This window comes from Sardina pilchardus, chromosome 10 (assembly GCF_963854185.1).
Source record: "Sardina pilchardus chromosome 10, fSarPil1.1, whole genome shotgun sequence".
NCBI classification, from domain to species: Eukaryota; Metazoa; Chordata; class Actinopteri; order Clupeiformes; family Clupeidae; genus Sardina; species Sardina pilchardus.
Window position 1 is genome coordinate 14,681,893 of NC_085003.1, and position 24,939 is coordinate 14,706,831.

General features: G+C 45.5%; 1 protein-coding gene across 1 annotated transcript; it reads right to left on the minus strand.

Moving 5' to 3' along the window:
* Positions 1-1,001: 1,001 nt before the first annotated feature.
* On the minus strand, positions 1,002-24,666 carry cib2 (calcium and integrin binding family member 2). Its single transcript, XM_062547125.1, has 6 exons — positions 24,303-24,666; positions 20,084-20,118; positions 9,387-9,498; positions 5,344-5,491; positions 4,406-4,601; positions 1,002-1,839 (listed from the first exon to the last, which is right to left on the minus strand). Exons 1-6 carry the CDS (start codon positions 24,351-24,353, stop codon positions 1,818-1,820), a joined length of 564 nt encoding a protein of 187 aa, XP_062403109.1. The 5' UTR covers positions 24,354-24,666; the 3' UTR covers positions 1,002-1,817.
* Between the last annotated feature and the right edge of the window lie 273 nt (positions 24,667-24,939).

Here is a 24,939-nt window from a genome sequence, read left to right on the forward strand (position 1 = left end):
CAATTAATCACAGTGCCCACTTATTTTTTAAGTTACCACTTAACTTAAAGTCTTATTCACCCACCATTGTCAGAGGTTATCTACAAAAAATGTTGTTCAACACAGGCTGAGTTCTAGAAAGACCTAGTAAATCCTAGTCACAATTCTTGAATTTCCCCTTGGGCATCAATAAAGTATCTATCTATCTATCTATCTATCTATCTATCTATCTATCTATCCTTATGGCACTGTGGAGAAGTAGATCTTCATCTTTTAAACTCCATTTGAGTTGAGGCCCTGGCCTGCTTATAGTAGTGGGCTGGATAGGTGCAGTAGACTATTCTTTTATTATTTATCATTCCTTTACAGCATTAATTATGCTGTATAAATAAATGGGTCTGCAACTGACTTTAATTATATGACTGGGAGAATAGTAACCAGCAAAGATGTCACACTGAAAATACAGGTCTTCCTTTTTAACTTCCCTGCATGTATTGACATGTACCTGGAAAATATTTCAACTCAACATAAAGAGTGTTATTAATGAAAGTACAGGTTTCTCTCATCCCTTCCACACATTGCAGTCACAGATTCTCTCTGGAGCAGAGATTTGCGCGCTCACCTCAGTAAAACACTGCGCCAAGAATGAGAGGGGGTCAGTCAAAGGGCGACAGAAAATCAATTTATTCAAAGTGGAGTCAAATGCCCTCTATCGCATCAAATACTGAAAAATGTTTCTGTTTTTAGAGACAGCTGATGCTAACTTCTCAAGTTCCGACAGGAAAGGGAGGGAATCATAGCACAGTAAAAATATATGAGGGGGGGGATGAGAGCGACTTTGTTCAGAGATGAGGGAGCCCTTCATTCAACTGGAGAACAGTTAGATATGATTGTCGTCATGCTCCAGTTCCTAAAGCAGTAAGAGAATAAAAGATGACAGAAGCAATTGGTAGCCGGGGAGGAGAGGGGCAGAGCAGAGAGGGGAGAGCAGGGCAGGGCAGGGGAGGGGAGAGGGAGGGGGAGGGGGGGTTAGGGTCTAAAGCATGCACTTCATGGAGAAAGATTGCATAGCTTTTAAAAAACACTGTCTTTGTGTGACCTTGATGCCAGTGCTGTGCTTTTAGCCCTCTTGCGTCCTCTGTCTCTTATGTTTTTCTTTTGTTTCTCTTTCTTTCTTTCTCTCTTTCTTTCTCTGTCCTTTCATCTTCGTCTCCTCAGGCTCTCCAGAAAACATTGAGTTTTATTTAATCCCAGAAGGAGGTGAACATTGAACAAGTCATTGGAGAAAAACAGAGAATCCATTTTCCGTTCGTTCCATATTTCCAATGTGCTGCAGACATTGAGAAAATGTACAATGTACAGGGAGGGGAAACAATATATCCAAAGATGCAGCCGTTACACTGTTTAAACATCCTTTCTCGTCAGCTGAGACGTCGATGTGAGGAACCAAACGAGACCTCTCAGAGCCAATCTTCCTTGTTGGCCTCAGTGTCTGTCAGCCGCTGTTTCATCTCTCCTCCAGAAAAACAAAACAAAACAATCATGCACACGGCTCTCTGCTCTGCTCCGTTAAGTAACATGTGCTTCATTGGGAACCAACAGCAGAGAGTAGAAAGACTAAGAGATCCAGGGTGTGGCAAACAGTTGCCTGTCTCTTCAAAGTGTTTCCAAGGAAACGTACCCGAGCCCTCCCGAGCTGTGACAAGACAGGCACTAAGCTGCGTGGTCAGGAAGTGTTCAAGGTAGCGCCGCCATGGCGACCAGGGGTAGAACCAGGATAGGGACCAGGGGTGCGACTGCACGTCAGTTTCTGAATCCTCCATTAGAGCCCTCTCAAATTAGATTCTTATATGAAAGGTGCTGAAATTACAAAACATACAAATGATCAAACTGCAATCTCAAGCAAATGATATCACAAACAGAAACACAACTCAGCAGGCAGTGGTTGAATGAATCTAATAAAGACACTAGGCTCAACCTAATGTTTACAACATTAATAACAACCATAGGGGGAAATAAAAAATCCATTTAAGGCTTTAGGCTGAATGACTAAACTAGACAGGCCTACCATAGATCTTAGGTACCTCGGTAACTAGTCACTGGCTTACCACAATACTTGGGAGAGAGAGTTTGACTGTACCTGACTCAACTGACTTTGATGACTTCAGCACGTAAGGAAATATTACTAATCCCTCCGGCTCCCACAGCCCATATGCGTGCGCATTAGGATGAAGTATAGACTTGTGAAATGTGTTTGGAAATAATCAGGAGGACAGCCAGATGGCTCTTGATAGCGCTTCTGTAATGAATGTAGAATTTATTTGGAAATGGTCTGGAAAAGCCGCCCCATAAAACAGGCCCGACTCAACTCCAAACCACTTCAGTGAGAAAACATTGGAACACATTAGGCACCTGTGCCTCTTGATATTAAACCAAAGAACGTATTGGGTTCAATTAAACATTAAACCGAGTTGGGCTTTTTTCTTTTTTTTATTTGCAAAATGTACTTTTGCAGCTTGAAAGAATTAAGAGAGAAATCACCACAGAGGTGAAATTGAACAAAAACAATGTCTCCCACAAATGTCATTTTTGGGTACATTGAGGTGATTTCACTCCCCTGCAGGTGCCGGTAATGATTCACCTGAGCATCCCATTATCAACAATAGACGTGAGCCTCTGCAATGCCCAGGCAAGTTCCACTTTATTATGGTCCATCTCTTCCATGACTCATTCCAGCCCTCGCAATTGGGTCCTATTTTATGGGACTGCGGCAGGTTCATTCTCTAGAATGTTCCGTGTGGAGGGGTTTTTATCCGCCCGCCCGCTCCCGCTCCAGCTCACCCAACCCCAGCCCCAGCCCCAGCCCAGCCTCCTCCCTTTGGGCCCCGCACTGTCTGAGAGCATTAGCTTGCATTCTGCTGTGAAGATGACACAGGCGTTCCCAGCAATGACTTAGAAAGCAATTTCAGGCCTGATATACGGTATATGCAGCAGTCAGAGCCGGCGAGTAGGTCACTCCTAACCTGACGGTCAGAGACGCCCAGAGCTGCCGTCTCCAACCCATAATGGGGATGGGGGGGTGGGGGGGGGGGGAGGACAAGCCTGCTTCACTGAGCTACTCTGCCCATTTGGATTATGATTGGCTGAGAGATCCCATAGCAGCAGGGTGATGTCACAATGCCCTGCTCGAACTCATTTCCTGTGCGGGAGGCGGCACAGCTGTGCTGGGGAAGAGGGCTTGTAAACGTGGAGCGGTGGAATGTGGCGCCCATAAACCCCACTCACTCAAACACTCCCCAGCCAAATGATCTCTGCGTTCGCCGCTGGCATGATGGCGCACAGCTCACACGCCACAACAGGTGGACAGGTCCAGATGAGATGAACATCCAATATGTTCATGGATTAGTCTTAACGTTAAGCTGATAGGGAGGTATTAAGGAAGATATCCAACATGCATATTGAAAGAATTGCTAATTAGAGAACAAATCAACTTCAACAAATCCAATCCCCAACACCATCTGGGATGTGACTAGGCACTATATTGTAGCGGCATGCATCCTTCATGACACAGGTCATACATTCTTGAATTTCCCCTTGGGGATCAATAAAGTATCTATCTATCGATCTACATTCTAATCAGTAGATAAACAGGTCCGCCATCTCGCATGTCACATGCGCAGTATGGAGTGTCCCTGTGGCTCGTTTACTTCAGCACCAGTAACATCTCTCCAAGGCCATGTCCACCCAGCAGCTGATGGATGAAGGTGTGCAGAGCCCACACATGCAGATACTAATGAGAGCCCTCAGTGGAGGCATCCCAGGGACTCACATTTCCACACACCCACACACGGCGCCAGTCTGGAGCAGACCTGGGCCAAAGCCGCACCAGCACCAGCAGCAGTGGCTGCTTCCTGAGTTGTGACTGTTATCACTGAGGATGCTCCACTTATCACCAAGGAGACGCAGTCTAATCACTCTCAGCAGCAGGCGTAGGGGCGATGGGGGTTCTGTTCCATAGCAAACGCAGAAAAGTAAACCGTCCCATGAGGACCTTGATGATCATGTGTTTTGTGCATGATCCCATAAAGACATCACAGGAATGATGCATACGAGCACTGTGGGGGCACATCTCAGGGTACGGTGAACTGAAGAACAGCAGATATACTGTATATATAAGCATTCCTTCTATTTCTATATACGTATATCTAACCAATGTTTTTTAATACAAACATTAATCGCAAGCAACTCACAAACCTATTATGTGAGTAATTACAAAAGTAATATGCAATATGTCAACATATTACTTGAGGCCTCTTCTATATTTAGGAACAGTATCTATTCTTCTACTGTGTTTCCCTCCTGTTTTATTTACACGGCTTTGCATTTCAACTGGCCTTCAACTTTGCGTGCGTGTCTGTTAAGGTACCTTAAAAACTCAGGAGCCCTTGAGATCATGTTCTCAAAGTCGGCGAAGGACAGCTTGTTATCTCCATCCAGGTCGGATTCCTCGATGGCCTTCTCGCATACCAGGGTGACCTCCTCAGGTGTCAACTCCTCCTTTGTCAGCTTGTTCAGTGTCTTCTCCAAGTCCTCCTTACAGATAAAGTTGTCCACATTGAAATCTGCAGAGTGAAGGAAACAAGGTACAGTCATTTCCTGTGTGATAGCCGCATAGTGTATAAACTGCAGGACAGTGCTTTATGCAAGTTAATAGAAGCAAAACCATATTAGTACCATATTAATGGCTCCTGTGTATCAACCTCATAGCTGAAGACATTTTGCTAAATCAATGTGTAAGCTGCGGCTAATAGTTGGGAAATTACAGTAGTCACACTTTACTTGGATGGTCTCCTATAGACTATCTACAGATAGTCAGATTATGAACAAACTATAAACAAAAAGTTTGATAGTGATACTGTGTTGACACAATCATTTATGATTAAGGTCAGGGTTAGGGCTTGGGTTCACTTTGCTTAACAACAATTTATCTAATTTAACTTACAATTAAAGACTGTACTCAAATTTCGACAAACCATCTTGAAACATCTCTGTCTCTGTAGACGGACTATCCAAGTACCAACGATTAAAACAGACCCACTTTGATCATTCCTATATTCTTTGGCCATATGGTAAGTGCAGTTTATATTCAGACAGTCGAGCCGGTTATGGGCACTCGGCTGCATGAGCAGTCATATAGTGAAGAGGACAGCCCTGTAATACACATAAGGTAATTCTACAGTGCTTTTTTTCCTCTACGCAGTTCTGTGTTAATAACCTCCGTTTTATGAGAGACTATGGACACTAAGAGAAATATGGTCCCAGTTTTATGGCGGCGACATTAAAGGGGAGATAGTGTTACTGTACCGTAGATTTTAAAAGCATAAATGGCCTTCAGCTCTCGAGGAGCCATTTCACTGAGCACTGAGAACATGTCCACAAAGTCGTTGAAGCTGAGGTTCCCCAGGCCGTCCTCGGAGAAGGACTCCACTATCCGGTTCCGGAACGGATTTTCCTGACAGACAGAAGAGAGATCGGGGGGAGGAAAAGGTGGGAAGAATCAGGCAAAAAGGCTAGAATTGACCAAAAAGCCACCACGGCCACCGTGACTGTATGATGTGAATGATTTATAATCCTATTTACATGTTATTATCAGTATTGTTTTGTTATTATCATTTTCTTATACAACTGTGAACTTGTTTGAACTTGCCTCTTGTCTCAGGCTGGCTGTTCGGAGGCTGAGGCTATGAGCCAATTTCACAGTGTCCAGGTGCCTGGCCTAGTTGATGTTAATGATGCCTTAATTGGCAGGGTAAAACATCTTCCTATTTCTGTTTTTCCTATAGACTGAGCTGTTCCAGAGGAAGTTAGTTTACACAGTGGCGACATCTTGTGAAATAGGCTCATAGACGCAACACTGCTAACTAAGCCATATCCTCCCCATCATTGTGTGGTGCCCCAGATCCTCTGCCCACACCAAACACAGCCTGGTGCTGCGCATTGTGCAAAAAGCCCGCTGGCGCACAGGCCAAGAACAAGTGCCTGTGAGTGCTGTGCACAATGCCAGAGCCAGGAGGGAGGTGGGCTAGAGTGGACGCCCCTATACTAACCTGGTTAGAGGCTCAGAGTGGACCAGGACCACCACACCTGAACAATGGCAACCGCTCTCCCAGGACCACCACACCTGAACAATGGCAACCGCTCTCCCAGGACCACCACACCTGAACAATGGCAACCGCTCTCCCAGGACCACCACACCTGAACAATGGCAATCGCTCTCCCAGGACCACCACACCTGAACAATGGCAACCGCTCTCCCAGGACCACCACACCTGAACAATGGCAATCGCTCTCCCAGGACCACCACACCTGAACAATGGCAATCGCTCTCCCAGGACCACCACACCTGAACAATGGCAACCGCTCTCCCAGGAACACCACACACCTGAACAATGGCAATCACTCTCCCAGGAACACCACACACCTGAACAATGGCAATCGCTCTCCCAGGACCACCACACCTGAACAATGGCAATCGCTCTCCCAGGACCACCACACCTGAACAATGGCAATCGCTTTCACAGGAACACCACACCTGAACAATGGCAATCGCTCTCCTAGGACCACCACACCTAAACAATGGCAATCGCTCTCCTAGGACCACCACACCTGAACAATAGCAATTGCTCTCCTCAACAGCCCGTCCCAGCTCTCACTTGCATGTATTGACTCCAAATGGCCGCACACCATACACAAACACAAAATCACACACAGAATGAGACAGTGCGACCCCTACTGTGCACTACTCAACTGTCCTGCGTACTGTGTGCATTCGGCAAACAAAGCAATTCTGATTCTGCGATTCTGAGGAAAAACATCCCACTATTCAGAGACACACGGCCATGATACACTGTCACTGTCATGTAACTGTAACTGCATTAAGCAAAGACACAACTCCCAACTGTAGAGGAAGCAGACAGTTATGGCTTAGCGATGAAGCACTTGCAGATCACTCTGCGTTTGTGATGTTGCTGTACGTGTGTGTGTGTGTGTGTGTGTGTGTGTGTGTGTGTGTGTGTGTGTGTGTGTGTGTGTGTACATTTTGCTGAGTGCAAGATGAATAAACGGAGAAGGGCTGACTCCCCCATATAGGAGCGCCAATATATTTCTCCCCCCTCGTGAGATCACCAGGCGCCTCCGAGCACTTTTATATCTTCCAAAATCAGCTGAGTCGACGCCTCGCCTGGTGCCTGGTGCCGTGGCGCTGTGCAGCTCGGGGGGGCCGAGGTGAGGAGAAGCATGTGCTCACGGTCATAAAGGGAGGCTCTGCCTCTCCCCCCCGCATGCCTCGCAACTCAACATATGGCTTTCAATATGTGTGTCAGTAATTCACAGTACAGAAAAAAAAAAAGCCTTAAAGATTCAGCAACCTTTGGGAACGATTTCTGTACCAGGTGAATTGCAAAGACACAAAACAAACAGTTTTGTTTGTTCACTCGGTGAGAACACAAAAAAGGGGCGTTCAGGCTGTGCAGGAGAGGCTACTGGCAGTCGTCAGCTAGCCAGGCCGTGAGGACGCCGGGTGATGTCAGGCACGGCCGTGAATCAGCGCCCTTTAAGCTCCAAAAAGCTAATTAACGCCCAGAGCCTGTTCCCACAGAGACGGAGATTTACGTTTATGAAGGCCGAGACGACTCCGGTGTAACTGTGGGCTGTCGCGGCCTCATCAATTGCTCCTTGAGTAGTCTCCGTCAGAATCGGTCACTTCTGAGCCTCAGAGGGTGGCATAGGGGTAGGGAGGTGCTGTGTGTGAGTGTGAGTGTGTGTGTGTGTGTATGTGTGTGTGTCTGTGTGTCTGTGTGTATGTGTGTGGCGGGGGGGGGGGGGGGGTGGTTGTGTGTGTGTGTGTGTGTGTGTATGTGTGTGGCGGGTGGGTGGGGGGGGGTTGGTTGTGTGTGTGTGTGTGGGTGTGTGTGTGTGTGTGGGTGTGTGTGTGGGTGGTTGGGGGGGTTGTTAGAAAGGGAAGGGGCTTTATAGGCTGCTCTCCCTCATGTGACGTTTTTACTGGCCGGTGCAATTATGTCCCCTGCAAGGACACATTACGAGGTCCCGTTCTGGAGCCATAACCTCTGGAGGGGAGGTGCTGCTGACAGACGCATGCTGGGGGTGGGGGTGGTAGGTGAACATAGCTTTATGGTGCATTAACAGATGTTCCGCTGAAAATCCCTATATGGCCTCACGTGGGGTTTAACTGCGAACACTACAAAAGCACACGCCAGTATGGTGAACAAGTAAACAAGGCAAGCGGCCATGTTCTGTATTTCCCACAGGCTAGGGTGAACTAAGGTAAACATTGAGGCTGTTTTGTATTCACTTCATCGCATACTGTATGAAGAATGATTGGTTTACAATGAGATGTCTTGTCATCTGTTGTGATATTTATGAGGACTGAAAGGTGTTACTCATTGGGAATGAGAACCACTGTGGTCTTTGCAAGGTGAAGCTGCCTGACAGTATATCTTGTGAGGCCTTTAAAGTCAGAGTGGTGTAGGGCTCCAGAGTGATTACAGAGTAAGAGAGGCCTCTCAAGCTCTTAACAATCACTAATAAAGACCTCCTTTGATGATAAGCACCGGAATGATGACTCAACCACCACCACGCGCGTCAGGGCTGTCTTGTCGCTGGCAGGATTCTTTGATAATAATTTCCCCTGATGCCAACCTCATCTGATCCTCTGGATGGAGCACACTTATGCCTGTGCACAAGCACAGCTCAAACAGCAGTGCCATAATGTGCTGAAAAAGCATCGTTTCATGGAGTGTTAACTTTCACAAGCAGCGCGGCGCAGCGTCCACTAGTCCACCAGTGGCTCTTTGTCATATAAACAGCACAGCTATTGTGGCCATTAAAAACCAATCCCCTCCTATCAAAGCAGGAGGCTGCTGGATCAGATATCAGCTCCTATGAGACTCCTGGGGTCACGGTCAAATGCCCAAATTTACTGTTTACAGAGGGGAACACTGCCCTGTGGACATGCCAGCGGCTCTATGCCAAGGAGAGGGGACCAGGAGGGGTTGGGCAGTGTGTGATACAACAAATGCTGTTTGAGACCAAGATTATGTACATACTGTATACGCTACCTTTCTCTTTCTCTCTCTCTCTCTCTCTCTCACACACACACACACACACACACACACACAGACACACACACACACACACACACACACACACACATACACACACACACACACACACACACATAGAAAACACACTCCACAACACTAAATGTCTCATTTTAATGTGTGCTACTAGTGTAATGAGAAATATGAGTAATATACAAACCGTATATAGATACCATATACAATCAGTGTACTAGGAAATAGGAGCAGATAAATGAGTCTGCAGTTTACCTTTAGCTCTGGCATGTTGACTATGAGGGCTAAAGGAACTTTCACGTCTGGATCATTGGTGTAGTCCAAGGGCACGAGATGTGGAGCCAGCTCATGGTATCTGCCATGGAGCCTGGAAACACAACACAACACACACACACACACACACACACACACACACACACACACACACAGAACAGGACAGGACAATGCATGTTACCGTTGGATGTATTGTGCATTACAGTTATAAACTGTTGTTTATGTGACAAACAATTGGTTGTATATAAAAATGTAACATGTTGTTGTCAACACACTATTGATAGAAGTATGGTTACTTTGGATTTTATTAGGGGATATAGTCTAGTGATGATTAATGATTGAAACCAACGTAACAATCTCCGAACTGAAGATCGGACACGTTTAGGGAAGTGTACAGATGCAACCTGTCCTTTTTTCATTTTGAATCCATCTAGAAACAAGTCATGATACAGACATGATATGTACTAACAAGGCCCTACCATCTGTGGTGCTGGGACACAGCTCCCAAGCCAGCAGCTGACCCATATCTGCAGCCAGATCTGGCCTTTTGAGGAATGCACATGTCTTACATGTCTTTCCAGAGTTATACCAGACACAGATACAGCCTAGATCGCTTGCTTGAGTTCCCCATTATTTCAGAGAGGGTTTGTCATCTGTTTTAGAAGATCTTTGAGTATCTCATCAAATGAAACCCTCAGTGAGTGTCCCATATTTGTGAGATCCCTTAGACCTCAGAGGTCTAGGGGGAGATATGGCATCAGCTCCCATCTGGTTATGATGAGACAGGTTTGAGAGTCCCAGAGAGTACACTGTGATTGCATGATACCCTTCCTTATCTCTCACACCAGGACGCTGTTGTGTCTCTGCTAACACAAAGCATCCGGTAAAATAACATGGCAAACACATTCTCTGTGACACTGATCAACTGAGATATGAAAGCATGAGATATGGTACTGTTAAAGAGAGGTGCTAATGTGGTTGGTACGACTGGAAATGTATATTTTTGCTACATAAAGCAAAGGTGACAAAAAAACATAGATACAAGACCATCACACAATACACCTGTATTTTCTGAGGCAGTCTTCTATGAAATGACATGGAAACAAACAATGCTTAGTGTAAAATACATTCTGCAGTCATATCAGCCTAATGCCAATCTCCACTGAGCAATGAGGGGTCCATATCACTGGGGGACAGTATCGTCCAGGCCCTTTTATTCCCTAGTGCCTGCAGCCTGGAGCCTGGAGTCGGGCCAAGCTGTTGTGGAATGATGACTCATACCCTGCATGGCAAGCAGGCACTGGAGGAGATGCAATCTGCCATGGTGGCCAGAGACGAGGGGAAGAAAGAGAGAAGGAGAGGAGGAGGAGAGGTACAGAGGGAGAGAGAGAAAGAGAGGAGGAGGAGAGATGCAAAAGGAGAGAGAGAAAGAGAGAGGAAGTAAAGAGGTGCAAATGGAGAGAGAGAAAGGAGGAATTGACTGGAAATTGGGCTATTAGGACCCCTCATTTATGTAGACAAACACAACAAAATATCAAAGAAGCACACACACATAACCGCGCACACACACACACACACACTTTGGTCATGATATATGCTGTAGATATTGACTATGAGTGTGTGGGCCAGGCTGCTAGGCAAAACAATTACTATAAATGCCTAGTCTAAACCATCTTTAAGACAACTGCGTTTAATTGAGACATTTGTAATGACAGAAATCCCAGAGCCCAGAGATCCTGCTCACTAAAGATGGACACCACAAGTGGGAACTCTACAGTCAGACTGACCGGTGTCCAAGATCCATTAACAAATACCTTCAACTCATGTGTCACACTGACACCTGTGTAATAAGTACATTCGAAACACAATCCAGTAACACAAGACTTCACATACCGTAGAGATGCTGTCACTGGTGGCATTACATAAGTATTCAGTCACACACACACACACACACACACACACACACACACACAGACACACACACAGAGAGAGAGAGAGAGAGAGAGAGAGAGAGAGAGTCCTACTAAGACAAAGTGTTCTTTTCTCTGTCATATAACTCAACACAAAAGGACAGACTCACATATCAGCGCCCCCTCCATGATTGGTGATAACCCTCTCCTGACCTTGCATAACGGTGTCACAGGGCACGTGTGTGTGACCGTACCGGCCAGTAAGCAGCGTGTTTTATGAAGGTCATAAAGCCGGGGACTCCATTAGATTCGCCCGTGATTAGCCATTTTGTTTCTTTTGCTCCAGTGGCCCCGTTATCACAGGCAATCTCAGTGGCACTGTGGGGAAACCATTCATCAGTGGCACGGCTCCATGATCACCTGGGATGCATTGCGCAACACTAACGCCTCACTCAGCCATTTAAGACTCTGCGGTTCTCTTTAGGGGAGAGAAACTCAGGTGCACAATGTGTGTTGTGGATAATGCATCAGAGTGACAGCATAGATTGTATTATGGCACAATAACTTGAGGCGCACTGGCTGAAAATTCTGGTATTATGTTTTGGGACTTCTGAAATATTTCAACTCGCCTCCTGACTCCAGCAGTTTATGTGGGCTGTAAAACACTTTCTGTCCCTCTTTCAGCCCAGACGGCTAAGAACAGGATGAGTCATAGCACACAGGCTCACACACACACACACACACACACACACACACACACACACACACACACACACGAACACGCGCAGACACACCTTCTCTATCATCCACCTCCTGAAGAGCTCACTGCCAGAACACCTACATTGTCTCCTCTCTTATGACAGCAGGTCCTCCAATATCCCAGAGTTCAGCTGTGTGTAAAATGAGAAAAGCAGCACAAGGGCTGAGGGGACACAGCATTCTAGTGCACACCAGTAGTGCTGTGTGTGTGTGTGTGTGTGTGCACTGAATGTGTGTGTGTGTGTATGTGTGTGTGTGTGTGTGTGTGTGTGTGTGTGTGTGTGTGTGTGTGTGTGTGTGTGTGTGTGTGTGTGTGTGTGTGTGTGTGTGTGTGTGTGCGTGTGTGCCTGAGTGTGTGTGTGTGTGTGTGTGTACTGAATGTGTGTGAATGTGTGTGTGTGTGTGTGTGTGTGTGTGTGTGTGTGTGTGTGTGTGAGTGTGTGTGTGTGTGTGTGTGTGTGTGTGTGTGTGTGTGTGTGTGTGTGTGCGTGTGTGTATGTGCGTATGTGTGGGTGTCGGGGACCAATGCCCTAATGAAAGCGGGGGGTGACGCGGCACCCTGAGGACAGGAGATAAAGGAGCGTAATGGCTCATTGCAGGGGAAGAAGCTCAGGCTTTAGTGGCCATTAGCAACTAATATATTAAAGATCTCATTAATCCAGGCCTTTGGGAAGTCACGGATACAGTGTGTCCAACCCCCCCCAGTCCTGTGTGACGAGCTCATGGGTGCTCATATCATCTGTGTGTGTGTGTGTGTGTCTGTGTGTGTGTGTGCGTGTGCGTGCCTGTGTGCGTGTGCACGTGTGATACTCAGAATGAACAGTTTTGGACACAAGCCTAGGCAGACTGAAACACTGAGGTGTTTTTGGGAAAGGTTTGCATGAATGACCAATAGCCTTCTTGTCATATGTAAGTCCTGGAACGCCCAATACTTTCCAGCATAAGGATTAGGCTTTGGGTTCTTTCAAAACTAGCAAATATATAACAATTCAATAACAATACAACAAATGTAGAAGGACAATGAAACAACAACAACAACAAAAAACCCAATGACATCAATGCCAGCAACTAGTCTGGGCAGTCAGTAGGGACTTTGTCATATCGACAGATACAGTACAAATGTGACTACCAATATCACTAGAGGGCTACAAAGGTCTCCTCTGTGTGTGTGTGTGTGTGTGTGTGTGTGTGTGTGTGTGTGTGTGTGTGTGTGTGTGTGTGCGTGTGTGTGTGTGAGTGCGTATGTGTGTGTGTGTGTGTGTGTGTGTGTGTGTGTGTGTGTGTGTGTGTGTCAGTGTGTGCACATACAATGCCCACACAACACAGTCAAGGTCATGAGGGGGTTTTGTCACAGTCTCAGAAAAGTCCATGACCCAGGCAGGCATGAGTCAAAGCCACAGTTTCACTCTGCGTCAGTGTCAGTGTCAGCTTCACCCACACCCATCCTGGGGACCAGGCTACTGTTTCATATGGACTCACTCAGGATACTGTAGGCTTATGGGCATCAGCTGAGCCTAGTGGGAGGTACCATATGCGTGATGTGCTAACCTGAGACTGTTATTTCACCGTCTTTAATAACAACCACGCTCACAATATCGATACAGATTTTTTAAAACTATAGACAACAAGAAGACTTTAAAGTTGACTTTCATTCGAGAATATTAGATTTTTAAAAAAATGTTTGGAACATGCTTACTGTTGTGCTCATGTTGCATTTTAAACTCCGACTGGCATATAGTCAAAGTCAGTTTAAATCAAATTTATTTCTCTAGTGAATTTAAGCTAAATCAACCAAAGTATTGGCACAGAATCCTGGAGAGTGATGTGCATGGGGTCGACCTATCAGTGGCAGGTTGCTGTATTTCTTCTGCTGGTCGGCTACTGCGGGTGGCTCCCCTTCTGGTCCGTCCAACACGGCGAGTCTGATTCTCTGGAGCCTGCCTCCACCCCCTGCCATCTAAATGTCAGTCAAAGCCCAAATAAAATCTCACTTAACGGCCGGCTCTGGCCGGGCGTCTCCGAGGCACTTGTAAATCCTGGTCATCGCCGTAGCTCATCAGCGCTGCTAGGGGGTTAACCAGGAGGACTAGGCCACTAGTGTGCATCTGTCAGGGCCTCTTTATGTGAGGCGCTCGTCCCCAGAGAGGGGAAAATCCAATAGCCCTGCATAAGTCATGACTGGCTGTACACACACACACCGCCTGAAACAGACATGATCAGCAAAGGATCGCAGGAATATTGACACGACGCACAAAAGAATGCTGTCAATAATGTGATCAAAACCGGCTGTAACTATCAAGCAGGTTTATAACAGGGCGTAAATGATGAGTGTAAACAAGGGAGGTAAAAGAAGATTGAGTCTAGTCACAGAAATATTTCCACTGACGTACTTTCTGGTGGGAACAACCAGTGTGTGTCAGTGCGTATGTGTATGCGTGTGTGAGTGTGTGTGTGTGTGTGAGTGTGTGTGTGTGTGTGTGTGTGTGTGTGTCAGTGCGTATGTGTGTGTGTGTGCATTTGTGTGTGCGAGTGTGCAAGTGTGTGTGTGTGCCTGTGTGTAGGGGGTATTTGTGAATCAGAGAAGAACTGAAAGGTCACTGGTCTCACAGAGTCACACACGAGCGTAAACACTAGAACACTCAGAGTGGGCTCTGTGCCATCTCAGCAAGGCAGCCGCCGCAATACAGGCTCACACACACACACACACACACACACACACACACACACACACACTTGATAACAAACAAATGTCAGTGGCAGTAAAAAGTTGTCACCTTGCCTTGTAATTTGATTTTCTGAGCAGTCTTTACCCAAACACTGCTGAGTGGCTGAGTCACTCAACAGGATATAAACATGGCCTCCCTCAGACTGCTAGTTTTCTGGAACATGCTCTGAAAATGGGTTTTCTGTCATCAATAAAACAATTCCAGTAAATGCTCAATGGCGGCTTTGAAAAGAACCGATGACTCAAACAAAGGACTGCCGACACGCTGTACGTAGGATGCAGAAAAACATCACCTCACTTACGGCTGTGTTTATCAAAGAACTGATGTCTAAAATCGGTGAGTGTTACAGTGAGAAGCGTGTCTGGTAGGCTGTGCGCCCTATAAGGGAACTTCCTGCCTCTGAGTCAGGCAGCAGGGGAAGTACATCAGCGAATCAGAGTGCAGCGTTGGCCTGCCATATTACCCTAATTGGGCCATTTGACTGTAACCTAACCCTCCGCCCCCCTACTCCTGTATCTGCTTTTAATTTCTTAAAGTAGTCACTTGATCTTCAAACAACGGCAATTAACAGCATATCCTGAAACCCAAGACCGATATGTCAATCCCATTAGAAAAGAAAGCAAGCGATTTGTTTTATTTATGTCTCTCCGGCGCACGCCGAGGGGGGAGGTGGACGGTGGCCAGGTAGAGAGAGAGAGGCGGCCTGTGCCAACTATATGCCAGCTCCATGCCTGCCGTCGCCGTGGCGGCCAACGCTGCGATGTATACACCTGTACCGTTCTCTAGCCGGCTCTCCATGACGACGAAGGGGGGGGGGGGATAATTGGTTTCAGGCAATTTACGAGGTGAGTGGGTTTGGTTTCGTTTCTGTGATGCCGACGTCTGTAGCACTGGTAATCGGGTTTCATGGTTACGGGTAGAAGGGGCGAGACTGGGAAAAGTGATACTTCAGCAGGTGAAATGGTGAGCAATGCACAGCGGCACGAGCGTCCCACAGAGATGGAGAGAACGACAGAAGAGAGAGAGGGAGGGAGGGAGGGAGGGAGGGAGAGAATGTGAGAGCGGGTTGTGAGTAGGCCTTCCAGTAAAGCTCCTCTCCTCATGGGACATCACAGAGAGATGACAGACCACCACAGCACTGACTCCTGCTTTTACAGTACAGAGACACACATTTCATCATTGAAGGGTTTGGCCTAAAGCTACAGAAGATGCTATTAACCAACACTTATGCTTGAGTTGTGTCTTGGAGTTTGTTTGCTAGAATAAATGGGAGACAGAAGAGACGAGAAAAAAATGGGTAGATAAAAAAAAATGAATCTAACTTTTTTCTGAAAAACATTAGTGGTAATACGGTTAAATAAGAGAGTTTTACCGCAGGTTTTTACTGCAGCCTGAACTGCTGTGTGACCATGCTGAGAAAGCAAATTCATTGGGCGTTTTAATTTTCTAAATTTCCAGAGGACTAAAAAGTCTGCACAATTGCTGTGATGTTTTGGGCGACATCAGCAGATTTCACAGTAACCCTTGTGGCTGGCGTGCCTTTTTTTAATCAGAAGAAACAGGAGCAAAGAAGTGGGGAGTGGAAATTCAAAAATTGGTTGTTGCACATATACAATTAGATACTCTACATGTGCAAGATATACAAGAACAAAATATGTAATAAGGCCATATGTAGTACAGTATATATAATTCTACGGTTTTACAATGAAATGAAGCACACTGTTTCATAGATCACACTCATCTGATGTCTGATCTCAGCTCTCTGATCACCAGCATTCCAGCGCTATTCATTTGCTGTGGATTAGCCACCTGCCTCAGGAGGCACATCTGTAGGTCAAATGTGGTAAAGGAGGAAGTGATGCTACTTTATTGCAGTTACTGTTGCCTGACCGCCTATAAGCAAAAATGCTGAGAGAGCAAATGTGTCTGAATTCATTGGGCAATTTTTAATTTTCTATCTTTCCACGGGACCACCGGTCTGTACGTTCGCTCTGCTCCCCACGGTGGTAATGAATGCACAACAATCCATCTAAGACCTATAAAAATGAATCATTCCTTCACTTCCTGTTCACGGGTCAGTGGTCCACAGTTCAATTCCGCTGTAAAAAATGGGACAATTCATCTAATAACAACCATTTGAAGCCTTCAGTTACAGCTTCAATTAGTTATGTCCTCACATGACTTAAGGTTCCTGGCATGTTATTATCACAGCTCCCAAGCTAATGCATCTCCTGAGACCTCATTGCAGCATGTAGCTGGATGCTTGTGGATGTCATATAAAAAATAACAGCAGAAATAAACTAATTTTTATTGCTTTGACCTCCTCACAGGAATGTGGATGACGTGCGAGGATCCTGGCCACATTTTATGACCAACAACTCCATTAAGAACCACTGCAAGAGAACAGATTAGATAAAGCCCCCTTCATAAAGAAAAGCTGATTAGGCTCTATTAGTGGCTCAAAAAATATGTATCGGGAGGCACATATATCTCCACCTGCAGAAATGAATGTGTCAGGCCACCACGCCACCGCCCCTGCTCCCAGCTGATCTGCAGCATTCATTTGCTCAGGGATCAGCGTCCAACCCGGCCAATCAGGCTTGATCAGGTCTCACCTCCGGTTCAATCATAGCAAGGCATGCAGCTCATTCCCTCTGCCTGATAGCAATGTGCCACTATGATTCACTGTATCACTTGTGCTATTTAGTGATAGGATATTTTGCATTGCAAAAAGACTTAAAAGCTGACGGTATGCTCATGTTTTACAAGCCAAAACTAATACTACTCAAAAGGTAAATAACATTATGCTTAACGTGGTCATTTACCCGATTTATGTTTCCATCAGTAACACAAAAGCTCTGGCTCGTGTTGCCATGGCGGCCGAGGGTTATAGGGAGCAGGAAGTGAGGTCGGTCACCCTGAGTCGGTGCAAGTCAGGAAGGATCTCCCACATCCTGTGTGATTTGCATTCCTGGAGCCCTGCCACACAGCCCTGTCAGAGCTGGCAGCCGAGCTGAGCGATTGGCTGTAGTTTTAGCCGCGGGTCCCATTGTTCATGCTGATGTGTCAGAGCCAGCGCGGCTTTTCTGAATGGGAGCCCGCGGCTGCAGCAGAGGTGGCTGGGATTTAGGGGGAACATTAGGGCCAACGGTGCAGTGACTTTCATAACAGCAGGCGTACACACGCCAAGAACAAGGCGAGAAAAAACTCAAGGCGAAGAGAGGTCTAAGTGCTGGCAGCAGGGAGGGACTAGCGCAATGTGTGTGTGTGAGTGTGTGTGTGTGTGTGTGTGTGTGCGCGTGTGTGTGTGTGTGCGCGCGTGTGTGTGTGTGCGCGTGTGTGTGTGTGTGTGTGTGTATGTGTGTGTGCATTTGTGTTTGTGTGTGTATGTGTGTGTGTGTGTGTGTGTACGTGTATAAGAAAGAGAGAGCGAGAGAGAGAGAGGGAGAGATAAAGAGACAGGAAGACAGCGAGTGACGGTGTGTGTGTGTGTGTGTGTGTGTGTGTGTGTGTGTGTGTGTGTGTGTGTGTGTGTGTGTGTGTGTGTCTGTGTGTGTGTGTGTTTGCTTTCTCCAGTAACAAAGCGGCTTGTAGCTGAAGCAATGTCATGTCGGCGGCACAGCCAATTACATGCCTCACTGCCTGCCAGCCAGCCCTGGTCCAGGGCGAGATTTTGATAGAGCCACGAGGACAGAAAAAAGAGAAGGAAGGAGAGAAAGAAGGAAATCACACCCCTGTAGAAAAGCAGGGTAATAAATCCTAGCTGGCCAGGATGCAATCTCTCTGTCCCCAAGCACCCCTCTTTTCCAGGGGACACTTTTTCCTGGTATGCTCTTGCACAGAATGCTTCAGGGACGTTCTATAAGCAGCGTCAACCCCTCAACACCCCCCCCCCCCCCCTACACACACACACACACACACACACACACACACACACACACACACACATAGACACACGCAGACACACACACACACACACACACACACACATAGACACACACGGACACACACACACACACACACACACACACACACACACACACACACACACACACACACACACACACACACACACACACACACACACACACACACACACAAACACACATTGCCCTCCCTCATCAAGCGGGATGCAGATCGCACGCTCCAATCAATGTGTCAGCTGTATAAATCCTCTGCAGGACTATCGGCAATTTAGCAGGTTGATTAGTTGGGTTCTAATGGCCCCTCAGGAAACCTAATAAAGGCAACTATTCTCCAAAGAGTCTCTCCGACTGCTGCGTTTACACTGGTCCACAGGTTATTGACACGAAGGGAAGGACTCAAAGAAAATGTGTATGGCGCCATCATGGAGGCATGACACTGAACGTGAGCGTGAAGAGGCGGTGTAAAGAATAGACGACGTGTTAAAAAGTATATTGTTTAAAGGAAGTCCATTCATTGCAAAACAACCATCTGACCATCTTGGGGCCACATCCAAGCTGTAAATAGAACAGGGCCAAAACAGCTTTGTGGTAAGTATGTATGAATATAAATAAATTATTCTTTCGATATTGTCTGGCATGCTAATTCAGACAGATTCAAGGTTCTTTATCCTCCTGATTGAGGAGGGAGGACTATGTAACCCTTCCTTGCATTAAGTGCTTCAGAAAACGAGTTCAAGTAGCATGACTGAAGATATAAATGTTTTAATCCATTTTCTCGCATGTTATATCGTCATGTAATTGCCTTTTTTACCGTGTTGGTCATCCAGGACACTACGTGCACACACACGGAATACCAAGAAGCCTGCAGTCTGTTAATTGTGGGCTGAACAAGTCTGCCTGAATGAGTCCAGATGAAGACAACTGGAATTGAATTGAACTCAATTGCTTGAGGGAGAGAATCGAGCAAAGGGAGGCAAAAAGTGGAGAGTGATATACGAGCCTCGGACATGCGGCTAATAGAAGGCACTGAGGTGGGAGAGCTGAACAGACCAGGACAGGACAGGACTTCAACAGTATGAGTGAGCTAGCGAGCCAGGCTAGTTCAGCTTACAGCACTAACATTCAGCATGTTAGCTAACAGAAAGAAAACACTGTTGCCATTTGGTGTATTTTGCCTTTTTCTGTGTAATACTGTACATGATGGTGTGAAAATATAAGCACAGGTATCGAGTGACTGAAATGCAAAATGGGTTAATATGTTGAGAACAATCTATGTTGTTCAGGATCTGATGGTTTTGACCATACTAAAAGGAGTGTTATAATTCAGAGTATTTAAAAATAACGGTTATATCACTCACCGAAGTATTTCCTTACGTGTGAAGAATGTGCAGTCCTGTAACAAAAGAGTCACATATCAGTATTTGGGTTTACCATCAAATCACATATTAGCGTTTGGGACTACCATAAAATCCATTTGTATCAAAACATACAGACATATTCCACATATCGTACATCACAGACATTTGCAGCATTTTTACTTTCCTATAATGAACAGTATGAGTGCAAATAACAGATAACAGCCAACCTGTGTGTCAGTTAAGGTCAAGAAAACAACAAAGGTAGCCAGAAAAATGCAGTTTGTTGTGTATTAATACCCATAAAATGCCCCTATACAACAAACAAGGTTTATGACTTTTATCAAACTGCAGGCTACTTCCCATAAACAACAGTGAAATCCTAACCAATGCTCATTTTTGTGTGATGATTCAAAGCCATTAAAAATCTTAATGTTCTCTCTCACCCATTTCACAATATTTGGCAAATTCATTATTCCCGCCCAAAAGAACACAGTGAAAAATAATGTTTTGAAGGGTTATGCTTTTCAATAGCACAAACATACTCAGTAAAAAGAAATACACCTTCCTATGAGAGCAACATAAAGGGTGTGTTTTCATATGAGGCAGACAGTACACACGCATACACACAAAAAAACATCCATCTTCACCGGTCTGTGACACGGGCTCTTTGTGTCCACCGTCATCTCATCCCCAGGCTAAGAGTCAAATTTCTCACAGGTGCGTTAACCCTGTCAGCTAACCTGTCTCCTGTCACTCGGTACATGGAGCCCACATCATCTGATCAGGGCTGGGACAGAACTCCCAGGTAGGAGGGGGATGATAGGACAGGTACGGGGGGGAGGGTATGGCAGGTATGAGGGGGAGGGGGGAGGGTGAAGCTGTTGGCTGGACTGGTCTATGACTGTGTGATGTGACAAAGCAATTCACCGTGGATTCATACCCACATCAGAGCCCAGCAAGTATGGAGAGTGTGGGGGTGTCTGTGTCTGTGACTGTGAAATGACAAAGCCACTCAACATGGGTTCACGCCATTCAGAGATGGGTGGATAGGGAAGTCTGTGACTCTGTGACATGGCAAAGCGACAAAGCAGCTGAGCCTGGATTCATGTCCACACCAGAGGCCAGCTGATGGCAGACATATGATCCCAGTCTGAGTCCCTGGAGCCTTTGTGCGCTCCCCCTGTCTCCAAGCAGTGGTGCCAACTTCCTGTGACAGCTTTACAGGCAGGAGATTTACCTCTCCTTTATGATGTTTACCTTCCCCTCTGCTGCCAGTGCTGCTACTGCTGCTGCACTCGGGATCAGGCAAAAACAGACAGAGACTGGGAAAAAAAGTATGCATGCACACACACACACACACACACACACACACACATGCTCACATATGAGCACACCTGCACGCACACACACACTCACATGCCTTCACATACGAGCACACATGCACAACAATTCACACACACGCACACACACACACGCACACAAACACACACACACACACACATACACACACACACCAACCCCATCAAACAGAAATCCCTATACTACAGAAGCCTTTTCTCAGGTTCGAGGGCATTAGCCTCTGAATACTGTTAACTGCTCATTAACATGAAATATAGCGACGGGATTTTGTGTGATGTGAACCAAGGCCACTAGCGTGGGAGTTATGGGTGCTTTTGAATGCCTATACAGGCCTGCGGAAGTGTGCCAAGGCAAGTCAAGAGCTTGCCTGTTTCATAACAAGGAAAAACATTCACTCCATTTAGAAAACCAGCTCTATCATTGCTGTTTGTTTCTAGCGCAAATATCCTTTTCCACCTCATAGTAGAGGAAAAGGACTTAAATTCCCCAAATGCATTAAAAGATGTGTTATCCAAAAAACAAAAGCATTCAAATATCAAATATCTCTAAAACAAAGACCCCATGTGGCTGGGTAAATTGATCCTTTGTGCTGATAAAATGTGACATCTATCCAAGAGTTCCAGGAACAGGTTCGACTCACTGATCTAGAGAGACGCTTGTATCAGCCAAATGGTCGAGCTTCAGTGAACCAGGACTAACAATAGCTCAACCTGTTGTTGATTACAGAGCATTGGAAACAAGGGTGCCTTTTGTGGATCAAGGCAACTGTGCCAAGAAAACAAAGATCTTCTTTTGAGCTGGTTATTCTTTGTTTTGGTTGTGTTTTTAACGCAGAAATGGTGTACAGCTTTAGTCAAATGTTCTTGCTTTTTAAATGGGCTTCATAAATAAATTGGTAGGGACATTGACAGAGTTTGCTACATTACCACCACATACGGCAAACTGGGTCATGTGTCCAGTTTTCTGTCTGCTCTGTTTCATTTATTTATATTCTTCATGTTCATGCCAATTCAGAGACATTTTCACACTCACACTCACACAGAGAACATGCAGGAGTGTCTTATTTATGAAGCAGCAGCTCTGTCCTGAAATAATATGACATCCATGTGAACATTTGTATCCCTGCATCTTAAAGAAGTGTTCCACAACTCTGCCTATGTCACACAAGCAAGAGCCTACCTGGGTTTGGCCGATACTGTATGTCACATCACTGAGTAACCAGAGAAACAAGGACATACAAGTTAGATCTATCTACGAGGAGTTGCATTTCAAGACACCCTATCAGACTTGGCTAGGCATAAATTATTGAGCTTAAGTGAATTGCTTGAAAAAGCACTGCAGAATACGATGATGCTCCTTGTGAAGACAAATGGCGGAATATTGTTACAAAGACAAAAGCAAGGCCCTGTGACGTCTTACAAATGGATTGAAAACTCCTCAGGGCAAAAGCATCACCTCCTCCTCCACCTCCCATTGCCACCTATAATAAACTAGGCTTAATGTTCCCAGTGTGAGTCATAGCACAAGGCAAGTATTGAGCATAATGACAGTCAATGTAACAGTACTGTAGAATCCTCTGATGATCGTTTGTATTATCTCATACTGAGTGCATAAAGTTTATGCTGTGTTGCAAATATTTGAACACATTTTTGTTTCATTAAGTTCAATTTCCTGATCTCAGGCCTACTTGTTACTTGTTTTTTTAAAAAATCACTATAAAAAAATGTCCTCAGCACAAACCCAACATACAGACACAAAGAGATAACAGGCATTTTCCCCTGTTAGTAGGTGTTCTTTTACTCTTCAATCAAGCTTTCACTAGACTCTTTTTTTTCTTGAGGATTTGAGTCGAAAATTTGGCAGTCAATGAAAGAAAAGAGGAGGATTTCCTTCGAAAATCAACTCTTTCATCTGAGGCATGTCTTTTACATTACAGGAGTCGCTGGGTAACATTATGCAATGCCTTATCCGCGGAAAGTAAGCTTTTACGCACCCCCGTGCAGTCACACAATTTAGAGCTTAGTCTGCTGTGTGCCGCAGATATTGTTATGCATTATCCTTTGAGAATGTAAGATAGGCAGGGAAAAGGCCAATTACATAATAACTTGAAGGCACGTCTCGAGCATCTATGTAAAAACAAGCACTAACTCGCGAGCGGCCAGATGTGAAACATCTCCAGAATCACACACTCTGGAAGCTGTAGCCTAGCCCACCGCTTTCAAGCAGCGCCACATGGAAAGAGTTAACCAGCGCTCACGCTGAACTGTATTGATCCCAACTGCGTTGGACAGTTCAAAAACAAATTAAATGGTGACTCATGCACGGGGTGGTAAACAAAGAGACAGGTAGGTGTAACTTTTCTCTCACACGATACATAAGGTGGGATTTGATTTAAAATGTTTTAGAATGGTGTGGGGGTATTTTACAGAAGATTTACATTTTTGAGAAGACGTCTTGATTTTAGGCTACTTGAATATATTTGTATTTATGAAAACCACTTATTGTGAAAAGAGACTTAACATTGCAAGCTTTGGGGTGCTTGTTAATTCTTTGAAGTAGATGCATTATCTTAACATGTTATTGCGCACAACAGTGAAGCACAACTACTAATGAGACGCCATCTGTGTTGAAATGCATAACAGGCTGCGTCAGTGTTGGCGGTGCATGTGGACAGTTCCCTATTCTTATTAGTGATTGCTGTAAAGTAAAAAAGCCTACTGTCAACAACTGCATTGGCTAATTCAATGGCAAAACGCTTGCTATTCTCTAAATGTGTGTTATTGGCCATCCATGAATTCCGTTTCAGGAATCTGAACTGCCGTGCATTGCACTGAAGAATGGGAAATCTGAAATCCCTTACCTGGTAAGCATCTAGCTGTTCATCAGTAAATATCGTTTGCTTATTACCCATCTTAGTCGAGTAATTTTCTTCTTGTACAGATGCATCACATTGGAAGTTCCAAGCGTCTTCTCTGTTCTAGGCATTTAGGGCATTTATACGACGTGGTCAGCCACGAAAATAATGACCCGCATAGAATTTCAGTCCTATCCGACTTGCAGCAGGTTGTGAGTGCAGCACTCTCCATATAGAACCAAAAACCAAGACAAAGAATCTCCAACTAAACAGACCGTGTTAAATTGCCGCGTGAGAAGTGACGGTAAGCATGAGGTTCGGTTCATTCAAACAGCATTGCGTTATTTACTGGGTCTTGTTTCAGCACCGACTGCTGTCCACCCACATACTGCCAATATACACACCGAGACTGTTACTTCAAGCAACTATTTCAGTGCCACTAGGGGGCGCAAATTGTTAGGCAATATCAAAGACCCCAAAGGCTTGGGCATCGTGCATTTTTGGACATTTCCATGTTCCAGTTAATTTGGCAATCTACAATTAGGCTTATTTCGTCGAGGTAGAAACTATTTGAAGTCAGGCTTTACACTAGCCAACAAACTGTTTTGTTTGTGAAACATTTTACCGCATGTGAACAAGAGGG

Bases quoted from the DNA above. Each gene is read 5' to 3' on its own strand.
- cib2 (XM_062547125.1), bottom strand. From the start codon at position 24,353: ATGGGTAATAAGCAAACGATATTTACTGATGAACAGCTAGATGCTTAC. The intron at 20,119-24,302 runs GTAAGGGATTTC...CTTTTGTTACAG, and splicing joins AACAGCTAGATGCTTACCAG to GACTGCACATTCTTCACACG. The intron at 5,492-9,386 runs GTAAACTGCAGA...TCTGTCTGTCAG, and splicing joins TCAACATGCCAGAGCTAAAG to GAAAATCCGTTCCGGAACCG.